This window comes from Rhinolophus hipposideros (genome assembly GCF_964194185.1).
Source record: "Rhinolophus hipposideros genome assembly, chromosome: 22".
Taxonomy (NCBI): Eukaryota; Metazoa; Chordata; class Mammalia; order Chiroptera; family Rhinolophidae; genus Rhinolophus; species Rhinolophus hipposideros.
This window is the reverse complement of record NC_138068.1, coordinates 25,294,841-25,312,997: the sequence shown is the minus strand read 5'-3', so window position 1 is coordinate 25,312,997 and position 18,157 is coordinate 25,294,841. Positions and strand designations below refer to the sequence as shown.

Below are 18,157 nucleotides of genomic sequence, written 5' to 3'. Positions count from 1 at the left end.
ACAAACTTTATGAGATGATGAATGCCGAATATTCACTATCAAGACATGAAAAGTAAAAGTATAAATAAATAAGCTTGATAAACAAATACCCATAATCCCAACACTATTAGCATTCTGATGTATTTTCTTTGCCTAATTGATACCATATTACATCTTATATTCTATTTTACAAATAATATACCATAAGCATTTCTTGTGTTACTAAAAGTTCCTTCACTGCTTTTAGGATCTCACTCAGAGCCCAGCATACAATATTTGTTGGGTGCCTGGAGAGGAAAAGAATTACTCAGTTAAAGGGTCTAAATGATAGCTTTAAGGCTCTTGATCCATAATACCAACTTGCTTTTCGGCAGAGATACGCCGACTTGAAATCCCATCAATAAAGAATGAAAGGGTCCATCCTACTTCACCCTGCCAACAAGGAGGATTTCCAGTCCTATTTTAGCTTAGCTAATTTAAGAAGTGAAAAGTGATTTTTTAAATTGTGATTCTGAGTTTCTTTTATACTCCTGAGGTTAATCATCTTCTCTATATTGCCTTCGGCATTTCTTCATGCTCACCTCTTTTGCCCAATTACCACCACACCACCTCACTCTGTAAAAGCCTTAATCCTTACCAGGCACTATGCAGTCTGCTCCACACACAACCCCACCCAATGAATAAACATCTCATCTATTACTCTCTTTCCTTCACTCATCGACCACAGCCACACTAGCCTATGATTTCCGAGGGCACACAGCAGGTAAACTCCCACCTTAGGGCCTATAAAAATCTTAAATGCTCATTCACTATGACCTAGCAATTCTATTTACTTGTAGAAGAAACACTTGCTCATGCACACAAAGACAAATATACCAGAATCCTACATGCTCATCCACAGGAAGTTGGTTGAATGAATGATTATATATCTGTTAGGTCTGGCAGGACTTAACAAGGAGCTTATCAAGGCATTCTGATTGGCAGGGGGGAAAAACAAGCTGCAAAACAATGGGCCTAGTGTATGTGTACATTTACATGTATTTACATTATGTGCACATGAAAAGGACTGGAAGAGTACAAAGCTGGGTATGAGGGGGAGGAGGGGACAGGATTTTCACTCAATGAGACTTACAAAACAGTGACGCATTTTCTATAATAATATATATTCAACTAACAAATACTTACTAAGCACTTACTATATGTAAGGCACTATTCTAGGTACCAGGAATACAACAGTGAAGAAGTTCCTGCCCTCATGGAGTTCGTGTCAGAAAAACAACAACTAAGCCTAGATACAGCCCACGCCCCCACCAGGTATGTATATATAACGCCAGGCAGAGATAAATGCTATGAAGGGAAATCGAACAAAGAACAAAAGGTGCTACTTTAGAAAGAGCAGGTAGGAAAGGCCTCTCTTGCAAGAGGTGACATTTGATCAGAGACTTAAATGAAGGTTTCAATCATCATCACACTTTCATCGTTTTTAGACACCAGAACCCTTTGAAATGCTGAAGGAGTAAGTACTTGCAAAAGAGGGGCCACTTAGAAGCAGGTGTGCCAAGAGCAATTTTCCCATAAGAAATACTGGCACAGGAAAGGATCAGGAGCTTCAGTCACACGTGGGAGACCCTGCACTCTCTGTTAAGCTAGCAAGAGCTTCAGGATCAGAGATATGAGCTGCGATCCTTGCTCCACATGCCTGGGCACATCACTGACATCTCTGAGCCTCAGCTTCCTCAAATGCACCACGAGAGAATTCCTATCCCCCTCACTCTCAGGGATGCAATGAGAATCATACTGTCAAAGCACGCGAAGCGCTGCAACAGTGTCCCATGCTAGGAAGGGCTCGACAAGTGATGGCTAATGGTATTTATTACTTGTGTGGCTGGGACACCTCCGTGTATAGGATTAATGGTAGGATGGGTGGAAGGAGAAAGGATGGAGAGTCACAGAAGGAGCGGGAGGGCCCTCTGTACAGATAACCAGGATGCTGGAGAAGGGGGATGAGCTTCCCACTGTCAGAGGCACTCAGGCGTTTGCTTCTTTTCGCTTCAAAAACTTAAAATTGTGACAGCTTTGGAATGTGCTTTCTCCCAGTATAAAAATAAAACTGGTTTATGACAAAAATAAACTTTCACCGAGCAAATGAACACAAACATGGCCTCACCCCAGCATGCCATGCAGTGGAACGTGTGTGGGTGAGATAATGATGCTGCAGGTGTGCCATTCCACTGTCGCCCTGCGCCACCTCCCACCTCCCTGTCCCCTGCCCCTAAGTAGATAAATGCAGGCACAGCTTAGGCTGCAGCAAGTTGTTCACCTTGAGCAAATCAACTGCCTGCCCTCAGGTTCTTCATAATTTTATATTTTAAACACAGAGTTTTTAACTGTTCAGAATCACTTTTGAAAATCGCTAAACTAAAATATTTTCTTGATTCCCCATAACTGTCCCAGACAGACGTGGGCTCTCCGAACATACCTGAGGCACAATCTGACTTTACCAACCGCACTATGTAAGTTACTAGTACTCCTCAGTTTGACCCACGTGTCTTCTTAGAAGACTGTACGCTCCTCAAGGGCAGGGAGAAGTGGAAGAAAGGCAAGACAGATCTGGAAAGTTGGGGGTAGGAGCCGGGGGAGGCAGAGCAGGCAGCGGCTACACTTCTGACTGGCAAAGGAGGGTCCGAGAACCTGAGAGACGTGCCTGCCTTTGACTGCCTTCTCTAACTGTGCCATGGTCTGACCATGGTTTCAACTGGGTGCTAGACTGACTGGCTCCCGTTTGCACAAGGCTCGATTTAACAGCTCTTCATCCCAGTCCAAAGAACTGCCTCGTCAACATATGACTTTCATAAAAATAAAAATAAATTCTAAAAGGAATAATATTCTCTTGAAGAATGTCCTCAGAAAGGAAAACTATTGTCCCTGCTCCGTCACCACTCCCACCTCTGCGTCTCCCTCCCAACAGGTCACAGCAGAACAGCTGCTCCACGAGAGTGCTACATGTATGCATTTGTGCAATTGAATGCACCACAAAATCATAATGTTACAGAGCTGGAAGAGACGTGTCCCAGGGATTCTCAAATGTGTCTAGTAATGGAACTTTGTTTATTAAACAAATTTCATTCAGAACTTCAGTATATAAAACGTAAACATGATCAACCAGTTCGAAGTGAAACTGAACTTTCACAGTTTGCAATACACCCAGAGAAAACACACTACCTACCACACCTTCATTTTAGGTTTTAGAAGCTGAAGGCTTGAGCACATAAATGACCTGTTCAAGTTCAAACGCAGCGACTTGGACAGAACTCAGATTAAAAGTCCGCATCTTCTGAATCCTTTGTGGCTCTTTGTTGACTGAACCGTCTGCAGCCAGGCTGTCTCCACTTGGGGCCCCCAGCACATCACACTGGGTCGGTCGGTACCTCCATCCAGAGTCCTCCTGGCCCAACGACACCGCGCAGCCCCCCACCTCGTGACAGCGCCCTTATGGCCTGAACAGTGGTTTGCAAATTGTTCTGCGCATCAGTGCTTTAGAGGTTTTATGTCGCAGGTAAATTTCAATTTCAAAACATGTATTTTCTCACTATAATTTTAGAAAAGTCATACTCAAATACTGTATCATAGGCTAAATTTTAACAGTCAGTGGATTCATTTATACCATCAGTTAACCAACTTTTTATAGAAACCTAAAAATTCTCCTGTTGCCTATACGTGTACTTTGGCTTCTCTCCGAAGTCACTACTTAGAACAATTCTAGCCTTCTGCTTGTTTTGTTGTTGCTGTTGATTCACATGTCTGCTCATCAAACACCTGGTCCAGGGGAACCACAGGGTTGCGCACGTCGGCTTGGCTGACGTCCCCACGGGGCCCCAGGCTGATTCAAAGTGCCCGGCACATAACAGGGATGCAATGACTCTGGATTAACGAAATCAGGATCAAGCGAAGCCCCAATAGTGACTATCATGATAACACCATACTACAGGCAGTTTTTGTGCTTATTTTAAAGTTTGGGGTGCTTCATGCTATAATCCGAGCAAGCTGTGCTTCAAATTCTGGCAGGAAGACACTCGTATACACACCTATACACGCCCAACACTTAGCCAGTGACAGTTTAATGCTCAGCATGGCCCATCCACCCTGCTCTGTGGCCCCCATAAATGAATCTTTGAAACTGATTCTTAATTCAAAGATATGTTGAGAGATTTCTAAGCCAAAGAAAGGGGAGAAATCCAGGGCACATTAGTCCCCTGGTCTCCTGTGTCCCCTGGCAACTCGTGTGCCGTTTACTGTTATCTCCTCACCCCCATGAGACATCAACCAGACTAACCCCATGTGAGGAACACAAAAAAATATTTGTTGAAGGCGGCCGGTTAGCTCAGTTGGTTAAAGCGCCATGCTCATAACACCAGGGTTGCCGGTTCGACCCATGCCTGGGCCAGTGTGAGCTGCGCCCTCCACAACTAGATTGAAACAACGACTTGACTTGGAGCTGATGGGTCCTGGAAAAACACACTTAAAAATAAAAAAAATAAAAAGTTTAAAATGTTTAAAAATATTTGTTGACTTGATTTCTTTTTAAAGTCAGGGAAATAAAATGTCAGCGGGAAAGAAATACAAAAAGTCAGTTGCAGATGAAAAAAGTGACAACCATGGCTTTCTCAGGAGATGTGTATTTTAGAAAAATATTATTTTACAAATCCTCTATCAAGTCAAGGAAGAAAAACAGGATGGTTTTGAATTCCCATGTGGTCAAAAGCAAAATAAACAACACAGCTAGTATTGTTAATAAAAACTAAACTGCCAAAACAATTCAGAACCCCTCCCATATTTGCTGTTAAGCTCTTTTGTTTAACTACTAATAGAAAACATACGTGTTGGGGGAAAAAAATCATAATACATAACTGGTATGACTCCTCATCCCCCTCATTCTCTATGGGTAATCACTGCTCATTTTGGGTACTCTTCCAAAAAGTTTTCCTTGCCCATATTAATGCATATACATAAATACACACACACACACACACTATTTGAATTTGACATATAACTTCTGAGGGCCTACGCAATAAAGAACATAACAAGATCAAGATGAACATGGTTCTTGATTTAAATTTTTCACAGAAATATTATTGTTCAATATATTACTTACAAAACATTTTTTTAAATGTAAACTTCACCACCATGAGTAGCATGTAAACTTGATACTACCATTACAGTTTTATACAGCAGGAAACTAAAAAGAGAGGTCAAGAACTTTACCCAGAAACTTACCCAGGAGCTACAGGAAACCAAATCAGGCCTAGCACACAAGTAACTTCACAAGGACTTCAGAAGTAATACACTTTTCATGAAATAAATGTGTTAAGTGATACTAAAGGTGAGTCTAGTAAGAATGCAATCTAGGAGATACGTTTGAATTCAGAAATCATGTAATGATTGACAAGTACTTATATGACCGAGCTTACCTAAAGGCAGCAATGAGTGGTGCATAAATTGAGTCCCCATCATAAACATATAAATGGTCCCAACTACACTCTGTAGCAAAATGACTGAAACGAAGTCTCATTATTCTATTTGGCCTGAAAAAAAAATAATTTATAATAATCATCATAACTATCAAACATTTGAAAACAATATAAAAATTTTTAAATAATTTACAAGGAGAAGAAATTAGTAAACGTATACCTTCATTTGTCAAAGATTTACTTACTACGTACTATGTGCTAGAAACCTTAAACAAGCAATGGTAAACAATACAGACATGGTCTATGCCTCTTTGGACCTTACGGTCCATACAGCAGCCATTCTTTAACAGCCTCTGAACCAACCCATCAGCCCTTGCAATTCCTGCACTTCCTTGTTCAATTTAAGATTCCGCACTAGATTATTTCACAAACACACCTGCCAATTCTCTAAACTGGCCTGTCCCTCTGCCTTTTCACGGAACTGCCTGGCAAAAGCCCTTGTCTAGAGGAAACCAGTTACCTGCTCTGACTTAGACTGAATCCACAGAAAACTAAGCCGTGCCAGAGAAAGTCACTCCACTGGGCAGCTACTTCCAGTATTGGTCATTGCCCCCCAACTTCAAATGGCATTCAATTCGGCCAGCAGTCCTACTACTAACACTCTCTCTCCCTCTCCACAATTACTACTAACTCTCAATTGCTATTTCAAACCATTCAGTCCCACCTCCCTGCTTACGCTCAGCGACCAGAGAAAAATCTCTCGAAGTATTATTTTCCCAAACAGATATACCTACCTATTCTTCCTTCCATCTCTCAAATATTTAACATCTCCCTCTCATCTGGAACTTCCACACCCATATTTAAATCTCCTTATGTATCACATATTTCACAAAAAAACAACAAAATATAAAAAGCTTCAAATCCCAACTCTCTCTCCTTCCAGCTATTTCCTACCTTATCCCTTTCTCCTCTTAATAGAGTGAAACTCAGAAGACTTTGTTTTTTCCATTTCGTCATATCCCACTCACCCCTTCACCCTCTAACCTGGCTTCACCTCAAACACTCCACTCAAAAAGCTCTTGTTAATAATAGCAACACCATTTATTTCCTGGTGATGCCTAATTATATGTCTCCAGCCTAGACCTTTCCTCTACCCAATACTTATTTGTCTAACGAACATCTCTAAGCAAACAACTAAATAAATATATAAACAAGTTAACTCCGATGGTGATGAGAGCACTGTGAAGAAACTAAAGGAATGTGATTTGGTGTACACAGGTGGTGGGGAAAGACCCCAGAAAGCTTTGGAGGAGATAAGAACGACCAAAGATAAGCCATGCGAAAAGCCTGGGAACAGTGCTTCAGGCAGAGGGAACAGCACTGTCTGAAAATCTTAAGGAGAGAGAAGTTAATGTGTCAAAACAATATGAAGAAAATCAGCATGTCTGAAACACAGCACACAGAGGGAACCATATGAGTTATGAGGTGAGAGAGACGTAGGGCCAGGGGCAAAAGCGAAAATTGGGAGGCCAATTTCAAGGCTAATACAGAGGCCCGGAACAGTGGGGATGGTGGTTGTTACAATAATTGTAGAGACAAATATGAAAGGGACAACGCAGATGGATTTGGCAGATATTCTAGAGAGAAAACTGACAGAACTTACTGACAGGTTGAATGTGGGGAAAAGGGAAAGGAGGAATTCAGTCTTTTGCTGAGGCCAAGGAGGAGCAACCACTGAAACCACATTCAGAGCAACAGCAGAGGAGGACATCAGACTGGAGTGAACTGATAGAAAGGCCAAGGGCAGACAACTAGAGCAGCGGTTCTCAAAGTGTGGTCCATTGAACTCCAGAGGTCCTGAGGCCCTTTTAGGGGGTCCGAGAGTTCACCACAGTCACAATAATACTGCGCTATCAAGTGCCTTTATCACCATGTTGGCATTTACTAACAGTACAAGAGCACTAGTGGATGAAACTGCTGGCGCCTTAGAACGTAGCACCAAACTGTACTAACAATCACTGCTATTCTTCAATGACACTTTCATTTAAGGTTATCTTTATTACATGGTGAAAAAAACTGTTAATTTTATTAAATCCTGCATGACAAGGTAGGAAGTCTGCATAAAGCACTTCTGCTGCCTAACGAAGTACAATGATCTCAAGGAAAATCACTTTTGTAATTGTTTGAGTTGTGAGCTGAACTAGTTGCTTTTTTCTTGGAATCCCATTTACCATTTTTACCTGGAAGAACAACTGACAAACTATGGTTTTTCAAACTTGTACATCTGGCAGATATTGTCTTGAAAATGAACAAAGAAAGCCTCAAAGAAGTTGCTTCAAAGAAAACAACTGACAGTATTTGTTGCCAAAGATAAAATACAAGCTTTCAAGCAATAATTAAGAGTTTTGGAAAATTTATATCTGCCACCCAGATACAACCTCCTAATATTTAAAACTTTCTGATGAGATTGATGGTGATTAACCAGTGTGATTTTTTTTAATACTACATAATGAAGTATGTCAATATTTTGGGAAATCTGCATAGTTGAGATCTCAATATTTCCCAAATGGCCCATATATAGCGTTATAAAACCATGCGTAAGCTAAAGATCCATTCAAAGTACAATGAAACCAGTGGATTTTAATCCAACAAATTCCAAAAGTTCTTTCACATTGTTTCAGACTCCACATTGCAATTTATTTTTAAGAAATTACTACTTGTTAAGTTTTGGTGTAGTAACCAAAAAAGACCATCCACAATTATTTAAAAGAGTTTTTAAAAATCTCCTCCCTTTTCCTACTTCATATTCAAGTAATTTTCTTCACATACTTCACCAACATATTGTGTGAATTGCAGAAGAAAATATGATAATCCAGCTGTCTTCTATTAAGTTAGAGATTTACAAAACTGTAAAGCAATGCCATTCTTTTCACTAAATTTTTTTCAAATACAAGGTTTCTTTTTTCATAAAAATATGTCATTTGTGCTAACACATTGTGGGTTTACTATTCTTGCTTTTAAACTGAATTAAATAATATTTCTTAGTTTTAATTTTTAACATGGTAAACAGATAAACCCACATAAACAAATATTATTTGGAATTCTAAAAATTTAAGAATGTAAAGAGGTCCTGAGACCAAAAAGTTTGAGAAACAAAGTTTGAGAAACAAACTCAAACAAAAAGTTTGAGAAAGGTTTGCTATGAAGGGAAGAAAACGAAGGCAATAGCTGGAGGGAGAGAGGGGCTCAGAAGAGTTGTTCGGGCAACAGTAGTTATTCTGACTTTCTTGCCCACAATAAAAATATTAGAAAAAATGAAACAATAATTTTCCAATGCTTTAAGTAAACAATTTAAAATACTCAACAGTTTTTTAACTACTACAATTAAAAATATACAAATTTCTGATGTGTACAATTCATTTGCAGCATTAAAGTTTTTTTAAATAACAATAAAGATTTACAAAATAAGGATATCAAATTCACTTGTAAAAAAGGTTATCAAATAAAAAACATTTTAAGTACTTTATGCTACAGATTATTAATTTTATTTGTAGGAAATGTAATGCCACACTGAGCTTTATCTTAAAACAAAAATTTAAATTAGCCATTACTACTTACTGTCCTTCAATGAGCCATGTGCACTTCGTTTTATATTTATAATTTCCAGGTCCATCTGTTACAAACCCAGAAGATCCAGTTAGTCTGTAAAAAAAAAAAAAAAAAATACAAAAACAACTTAAATCCATCAAAATTTCATATATTAATAATATCTTTCTTAATTCTCAATACAATCCAAGTTAAGCATAGTGAATAAATTAATGCGTACCATATACAACCAGAAGAAAATAACTGGATAATTACATTAAGATTATACAAATATAGATGAAACAAATATATACACTTAAGAAAAGGAGATACAAATATACTAAAACCGACAGGAATGAACAAAAAAGACACCTAAATCTAGCTGAGAGGGGAAAATCATACTTTGTACTATAAAAATAACCACAAGAACTTATTTATAAATATGAGTTGTTTTTTAAAAAATAAGATCACACAGTAACAGTTACAAGTATTTCATACGATAACACTATAGAGAGCGTAACAGTGATGGGCAAGCACATCAAGCCACAATATACGACAGACACATCAGAGCCACTGAGCTGCTACTTCGGAAGTGGCAGCCTACACCACTCCACGAGCAGGGAGCACGGTACACCAGCATCTGTCTTCCCACACTCATGCCAAGCCTGAAGTTTAGCAAGTGTTGTAGGTCTTGCCAACATGATAGCATTTCTAGTATTTCATTGTTTTGACTATACTAACCCTAATGTTGAATATCTTCTCACACATTTTGTTCATTTGCATTTCTTCCTTTGTGAATTAAGATTTCGTATTCTTTGCCCACTTTATAACCAAGTTGTCTTTTTCAAATTAACGTTGAGGAGCTCTTTTTATATGAAGGCACGCCCATTTGTATGTTAAATGTTCTGTAAATATATTTTATTTTTTCTTTGTATTTTGTGTGCTATATTTTGTTATGTAGATTTTTTTATTATTTAAGAAGGATGCTATTTCCTTCCTCACTGCCCTTTCCAGATCATTTTTCCTCCCTCTTCTATCCGCAGTGTCAGCCTCTTTGAAGCAGATGCTCTCTTCCGGACAGGCCTCCCTTACTTGGACATCCACTGAGATCCCAGTTACTTCTCCTCACCTACTGGAGACATTAGCATCTAGTTTACCACCTTCCATTCAACTACATCAACATCCAAGATGTTCCATCCAAAACCCAGCCTCTCCATTTCTTAATTGCACCATTAACAATCTTTCATTTCACCTGCACCCCCACGTTAGTCACCCATTCCTGTAGGCCTTGTCATGACCAGTAACAGCACTACCACCAAAACCTTCATTTTAGGTGTCCTATCCTCTGACTACCATCTCCATCCCTCCAAATCATTTAGCCTAGTTCTCCCTTTCCAGTGACTCATCAGTCCCATGGGGACCTCACTCCAACGAACTAACACTTTTTTCCTGTTCAGACCCCATCATCCACACGTTTCACTTTCCCACTTACATAGTTAAGATTCCACGGTCCATCACAAGTATCGTGGACTGAAAATCCACTGACTTCTCTGCCCTTCTCTCCCTCCGCTATTCTTAACTGATATAAATGTCTCTGTGTCTTCCTCCCTAACATCTGTTCTACTCCCAAAATGTTACTCTGAGCCAATCATAGCTTCCTGTGCCTTTTCTCAATAATTGATTAGAAACTTGTATCAGTTAAGATTAGGTTCTAATGCAAATGAAAGAAAAACCTCAACCTTAATGGCTTGACTGAGACATAAAGTCCAAAGGTAAGCAGTTCAGAGCACATAACGTGTTTCCATGATTATCAAGGACCTGAGGTTCTTCTACCTTGTTGCTCTGTCATCCTCAACGTGTGGCTTCCACGCCATAACCCAAGATGGCTGCTAAAACTGCAGCTATTATTCTTACTTTCTACCCAGCAGGAAGGCGGAAAAGTACACTAGGTGCACAGCCCCCTCCAAGTCAACATGACAATAAACTCGGCCATTAGCCAAAAGTTAGACATATCTAAATGCAGAGGCTACGCAATGTAGCCTAAATTACCCCAGATGGCCACGGACCCAGTGAAAATCACGACTTTTTTTACTAGAGACATGGAGAAAGGCTACGAAGGGTCATTGAAGGCTACGAAGAAGTCTCTGTCGCGGCATGTAATCTAATACTTAGATGTGAGGGGAAGTCTAATGGAGGGCTTATAGGAACTATGTTCTCATTCTTCAAGTCAGTGTGGTAGGCAGAGAGGTGCGCCATCTAGACTTCCCCTTCAAGGACGGAGGTGCTGCCAGCTGCAGCAGCAGCACGGTCATCAGACACCCTCTAGCTGACAGTTTCTTCAAGAGCTGCCTACCCAGGGCAGCCCCCACCAGGGTAGGTAGAAAGGCTGGGGCCTTTCAATTCAACACGGACGACTCTGACAGGCAATCCTTGCTCCAGAGCGTCCCTTGGTCAGGCCTGCATTGAAGCTCAACTTCTTCCTTTGCCCAGTTCTGCCTCTGGCCCCTTCCTCTCACAGGTGTTATAACCAACTTGTACCCCAATCTCCATCTCAGCAAATGCTTCCAAGAAACCCAACCTACAACAGACATCCAGAAAGACCATCTTTCTTCTCCCTCTGGAATTTGCTACAGTTAAGATTTTACAGCTGAAGTACTGTAGCCATCAAGCTACTGTGTTTCCACAAAAATTAGACCTAGACAAACAATCAGCTCTAAAGCGTCTTTTGCAGCAGAAATTAATATAAGACCCGGTCTCATATTATATTATGTTAGATAAGACCCGGCCTTATATTATAGTAAAATAAGACTGGATCTTACATTAATTTTTGCTCCAGAAGACACATTAGAGCTGCTGGTCCGGCTAGGTCTTATTTTCGGGGAAACACGGTAGGAGCCTAAACACAAAGCCAACACCAAGGATGACAAATCAAAGGAAGGCAAAGGTCCCGGAAGACCAATCCCAACCAATCACAGAGACCATCCAGTTTATGGATAATTAAATTTCCCACGGGTTACTGTTTCAGTGTGTAAGCACACACATACGTGAGCACGCTTCCTTGATTTTTTGTTTTAGGCTTAGTTCAAAAAGTTTATGGCTTTCTACTAGGCTTGTTTTGCTCCTAAGAATTTCTATGGACTTCCCATGGATATGCTGAGGTATTTGCAAATCAGAATCACTTTTAGAAAATAAATAGGTCGTATTTATTTTAAATATTTACTAAGTATCTTTAAACGTATACATTTACATAATTTTACAGATGATGAATAGACATAATCACCGACAGGCTTTTTTGTCAACTAAAGGACAACTCTTCTTTTTTACTTATCTCCCCAAGTACTCACACCCACCCCCCACCAAGATAAACATTTAACTACTAGCAAGTATTCTTAACTATTTTTCTTCACACTCATGAGCCTGGAATATATGCTTGGTTCTCTTAAATTATTTTTTGTTGCAGAAATTATTACACAGTTTTCTGCATCTTCCTTCTCTCAACAAAAGTTTGTGGGACTCTGTCCAATGGGTATTAATCTAATTCATTCTTTCTCATGTAGCATAATATTCCAACTTATGGAGGTATCGTTTTTTCTGCCCACCTCCTACTAACATTCATCTTATATTCAGTTAGTTAACATTATGCACATTGCTGCAATAACTATCCCTATACATATGGCCTTACTTATGCTTTTATTTTCTAAGAATAGACTCTTAGGAGGAGGATCCCTGGGCTAAAAGACATATGAATTTTTATTATTAAGCAGGCTGCCCAATTACTTCCCAAAAGGCTGTAACAATTCACATTTGCACCTACAATATATGAAAACATTCTATTCTCCACATCCCCTCTGTACTGGGTGTTTTTATTTCTTTTTAATTTTACCAGTTTTTAATTTGAGATTCCCTGTGTTCTAGTGACTGGCCAACAAGTTGTTACTAAAAACTTAGAGAGATTTGAAAGGAGAAGAACAAGAATGTCAACCTAAAACTTCAGATCAAGTTTTACAGTGTAATTAGTGACCTAGGTACAGACACGGGTATTGCCTGTGACCACTTCACCAGCAGTCACAGAAGCAAAGGCATCAAACTGAAACATGAAGACAACATAAGAGCAGAAATATTAAGAATTAACTCCTTGCTACCACCAATTTCCCAATTCGAGAATATTCTGAGGGTGAATAAAGGTAAATAGGGGAATCCTCCATAGGAGGCAGGTTTCAAAAGGAGTCATCTTATAACTATTTCTAATTTACTTGTATTATTACCAGACAATGTGGCCTGTAAACCTGCAACTTTTCTCATCTGTTAAGATTTTCTTTATGAAAACTGGATACTGAAATCCCATACCATGACTGCTCCATTTCTTCCATTATTTTTACTTTATGTATTTAGCTTTTAAGCTGTATAAGCATATGATTATTAGATCTTCATAAATTATGCCTTTTATTATGACAATAATCCATTTATTAGTTTGATGCTCAAATTAGAATTATTTTTTGTTGTTTTCTTGGGCCTTAGATATTTATCTCTTTATTACTCATATTTCTTTATCAAATTTTCATAAATTTGCTTCTTCTAAACGGGACATGGTTAGGTTTTGTTTCTTAATCTAGTCTTGATAATTTTACTGGCACAACAGAATCTATTCACATTTAATATAATGACTGCTATACTGATATGATTCCTTCCAACCAAATTTTTAAATCAATCTTAATGAGTAATTTATATACAATAAAATGCAACCACCTCGAGTGTACAATTTGATAACTTTTGATAAATGTACACCTGTGTAACCCGCCAAACAGGATATAAAACAGTTCTGTCACCCCAAAAATGTTCCCTCATACCCCTTTGCAGGTAGCCTCTCCCACCACTGATCTTATTTCTATCACTATAGACCAGTTTTATGGAACCTGATCTAATGTAATCACACAGATATTTTCAATGGTTTGCTCCTTCCTGTTGCTAAACAGTATTCTACTGTATGAATGTACCGTAACTTGTTTATGCATTCTCTTGTTGATGGACATTTGGATTATGTAGTTACAGGCTCTTACGAATAAAGCTGCTAAGCACACTTCTATACAAGCCTTTGTGTGGATATGCGCAGATATTTCTCATGGATAAATACATAAAAGTGGAATCACTGGATCGAAGTATAGGTACACACCTAAATTTTTAAAATCTGCCAAGTACTTTCCTACGTGGTTGCACCATCTTACACTTTCATCACCAAGGTATGAATCTTCTCTGCTCTCAGGTCTCCCAGAACTCCCCACCCTCACCCCTCCACCCCCCAGCCTCAAGCCCAGGGACGTCTGCCCATCCATTCGGCAAACGAAACCACTTCCTGTGGAAGACAGGAAAACCTATGACACTCCATGAAACACTAAATGAATAGCCGTGGAAAGAAGAAATAAATCAGAAAAGAACTGCATTTTCTTCCCATTACTAAATGCAGGTACTCTGCTTTCCCCCTAGTTACCATGGATAAGCTGTGTAAATCCATCTAGGATCACACCCTCCGCCTGGATCTAGAATTCTTAAACTCTTCTCCATCAAGGACATCACCAGAACAAACTTCATTTTAACCCCCACCCCATATTTTTTTCTCTACTGCATCAACATAAGACAAGTTGCTGGATTTCATCTAACTTTTTCAAATTTATTGGAATAAACTTGTTAATAATAGCCTATGATTTTTTTCCAATGTCAGCAGGAACTATAGTGATGGCCTTTGTCATTACTGATATCAGTAATTTGTTTTTTCTCTTTATCAATCTATCAGCTTATCAATTTTATCAGTGTTTTCTAACTCTTATATTTGTTAATCTTCTGTAATCCTGTTAATCCTTGCTGCAATACAAATACTGAACACTATTTTCCCTTTTCACCTTTCTCTGTAAAAGTGAAAATCCCCTTTAGATTTCTTTGTTAGCAAAAACAGGCACAAATGTAGGTCTTTTGTAAAAGTCAAGTGGCAGAATGGGAACTTTCAGAAAGCAAGAGATACCTGTATCAATGTTAAATTTACTGAAGGTGAAAACTGTACCTTAAGATTTAACTCTCTTAAAACTATCTCTATTCTTAGAAAATACATACTAAAATATTGTAGTTTAATGGGTCGAGGGTCATGATATATTTACATACAGGTAGCTTACTTTCAAGTGGTTCAAGGAAAAAAATTGAGTGTATGGTCGGGGGTGAGAAAGCACATAAATGATGGAGTATTTTTCATCACTTCCACTCTCTGCGTCTGTCCAGGTATTTTTTCCAACATATCTTACAGTTCACTAATTTTCTCTTCACCTGTGTCTAAGGTTATCAAAATCGGTTACTGTCAAATTGTCAATTTCCATTCATTCTTTTTTCATATTTTCTAATTCTCTGCTGAAATTGCTGATCTTGTCATTTAAATTCTTAAAGATATTAATCATTTATTTCAAAGTCTGTTTCTAATTCTAATTGCCAGCTCTCGTGTGTGTGTGTGTGTGTGTGTGTGTGTGTGTAAGTTCTATACAATTTTGTCACTTATGCAGGTTCACGTATCCACCACCACAGTCAAGATACCGAACAGTTCCGACACTACAAGGATTCCTCATATTGCCCCCTTTATAACCACACAGACCTCACTCCTACATCTCCACCAAACACTCCCCGTACTTAACCCTTAGCAATGTTTATTCTGTTATTTTATCTTTAGTAATGTCTCTCACTGTCACTAGTACTTTTCTTTGCTTTTCTCTCACTGTCTCTGCTACTTTTTCTTTGCTTTAAAGTATTAATATAGCCATTCCTCCCATTTTAAATTAATGTTTGTGTGGTATAGTTTTTCCATTCTTTTACTTTCTACCTATCTACGTTGTTGAATTTAAAGTGACTTTCCTATAAGCAGCATATAGTTGGGTCACATTTTTTCATCTAATCTGCCTTTACAAATAAGGTAATTCCAACCTGATTTATTTATATTATCTTATGTATAGTGTTCTTAATGGTTACTCTAGGTAATAGAATACACACCTGTGACTTATAACAATCTACTGGTAACGACACTTTATCCCTTTGAGTGAAGTGTGGAAACCTCACTTCCATTTCGGTTCTTTACCTTCACTATTTTAAATACCACCATATTTGATATCAAATGGTTTTATATTATTGATTCAATCATGATACCTCATTGTTAAAACTCAGGAGAAAAAGTTTATTATTGTATGTATTAATATTTCTGCTCTATCATTCCTTCTTTTCTGGTGTTCCAAGATGCATTCTTTTATGATTTCTGTTTAAAGAACTTCATTTTGCCATTCTTTAAGGGTAGGTCTGCTAGCCACAAATTCTTTTAGTTTTCCATCATCTGAGAATGTTTTAATTTCCCTCTAATTCTTACGGGACAGTTTTGCTGGATACAGAATTCACAATTGATCATTCTGTCATCTCAGCACTTGTGCCACTTCCTCTGGCCCCCAGGCTTTCAGATGAGACATCTGTTATCTAAACTGGAGTTCCCTATAAGTAATGCATCATTTCTCTTCAGCCGCTATCAAGACTTTTTCTTTGCCTTTAGTTTCTGGGCTGTCTGTTTTAGTTCATTGATCTATTTGTTTATTCTTTCGCCAATACCACAGTTTTGATTATTGTAATTTTATAGTAAGTCTTGAAGTTTAATAAAGTCAGTCTTCCAACATTGTTCTTTACCTTCAATACTGTGTTAGTTATTCCGGGTCTTTTGCCTCTCCATATAAATCTTTAGAATCCGTTTGTCAATATCCACAAAGTAACTTGCTGGGATTTTGATTGAGATTGTGTATAACCTACAAATCAAGTCTGTAAGAACCAACATCTTGACAATACTGAGTTTTCCTAGCCAGGAACAAAGAATCGCTCTCCATTTATACAGTTATTTGATTTTGTTTGTCAGTTTTGTAGTTTACTCATATAGATCTTACACATGTTTTGTTAGACCTATACCAAATATTTCCTTTTGGGGGTGCTAATGTAAATGCTACTGTGTTTTTAATTTCAAACGCCACTTCTTCATTGTTGGTACATAGGAAGCGACTGACTTCTGTATCCTGTATCTCGTGCCTTTAGATTTAGGTCTGTAGGCTTGCTTCTTTTGCCAAATTTGGGTTTTCAGCCATGCTTTCTTTCCAATACTCTTTCAGCCCCACTCAATTTCTCCTTTGCTTCTGGGACTCCAATTATATGAATGTTAAATCTTTTGTTCCATAGATTTTTTTTTTCCAAGTCTGTTTTCTCTGTTATTTACAATGGGTAAATTCAATTGCTCTGTTTTCAAGTTTACTTATTCTCTCCTCTGTCATTATCACTACTCTTGAATCCATCCAGTAAGTTTGTTTGTTATTGTGTTTTTCAATTCTAAAAGTTCCATTTAGTTCTAATTTCATTTCTAATATGGTTCTAATTAATTTTATTTGGTTCTCTGCTGAGATTTTGTAATTTTTGTTTCAAGATAATTTTAATTGATTTTGAAGCATTTTTATGACATCTGCTTTAAAATTCTTGTCATAAAATTCCAACATCTGATTCATCTTATATTGGTGTCTGTTGATTGTCTTTTCTGATTCAAGCTGTTATTGGCATGACAAGTGATTTTCTACTACATGAACACTTGGTCTTACGTTAGAAGTCACTAACATAGTCTTACTAAATTTTCTATTTTAGCAGATAGTCACCCTGTTTAGTTTTAGCATGTGGATCTTGGCCTACATTTTTTGGCTATTATTCCAATAGCAGATTAATTTTCAGAGCCTTTGTGGTATTACTTGGTCTGCTTTGTTTATCTAGTGCCACTGGACTCCCCACTGGTCTCTGCTGGTGCTTCATGAGGGGGTGAATGGAGTTTCCCTAAGCCAGGCTGCCAGGTGGTGTCTCCTGTGGTGGGAAAGGGATGTGACAGGCCCAGGCTGCCCCTTACCCCAGCTTCCCCAGAGTCTCTGAGTGGGAAAGGCAAGTCTTGAGCCCACAGAGACAAAGAGCCTTCCCAGAATGTGTCGCCTTCTATAGCTGGGTCCCTCTTGCCAATTCCACCCACCTGCTTGTGTCTTTGGGTAGCTTCTTTGAGAAGCAGCTCAGGCCCACATGGCCAAAGACACTATCCTGGA

General features: G+C 38.5%; 1 protein-coding gene across 2 annotated transcripts in view; it reads right to left on the bottom strand.

Annotated features, from left to right (window-relative positions):
• ATRN (attractin) overlaps positions 1 to 18,157 on the bottom strand; it is a 143,445-nt gene that overhangs the window by 101,623 nt on the left and 23,665 nt on the right. For both annotated transcript variants that reach the window (XM_081034073.1, XM_081034074.1), the window contains exons 2-3: positions 9,066 to 9,149; positions 5,448 to 5,561 (exon numbers count right to left, since the gene is read on the bottom strand). In XM_081034073.1, the coding sequence (XP_080890199.1) occupies positions 5,448 to 5,561; positions 9,066 to 9,149 (198 nt within the window). The remainder of the gene's footprint in view (positions 1 to 5,447; positions 5,562 to 9,065; positions 9,150 to 18,157) is intronic.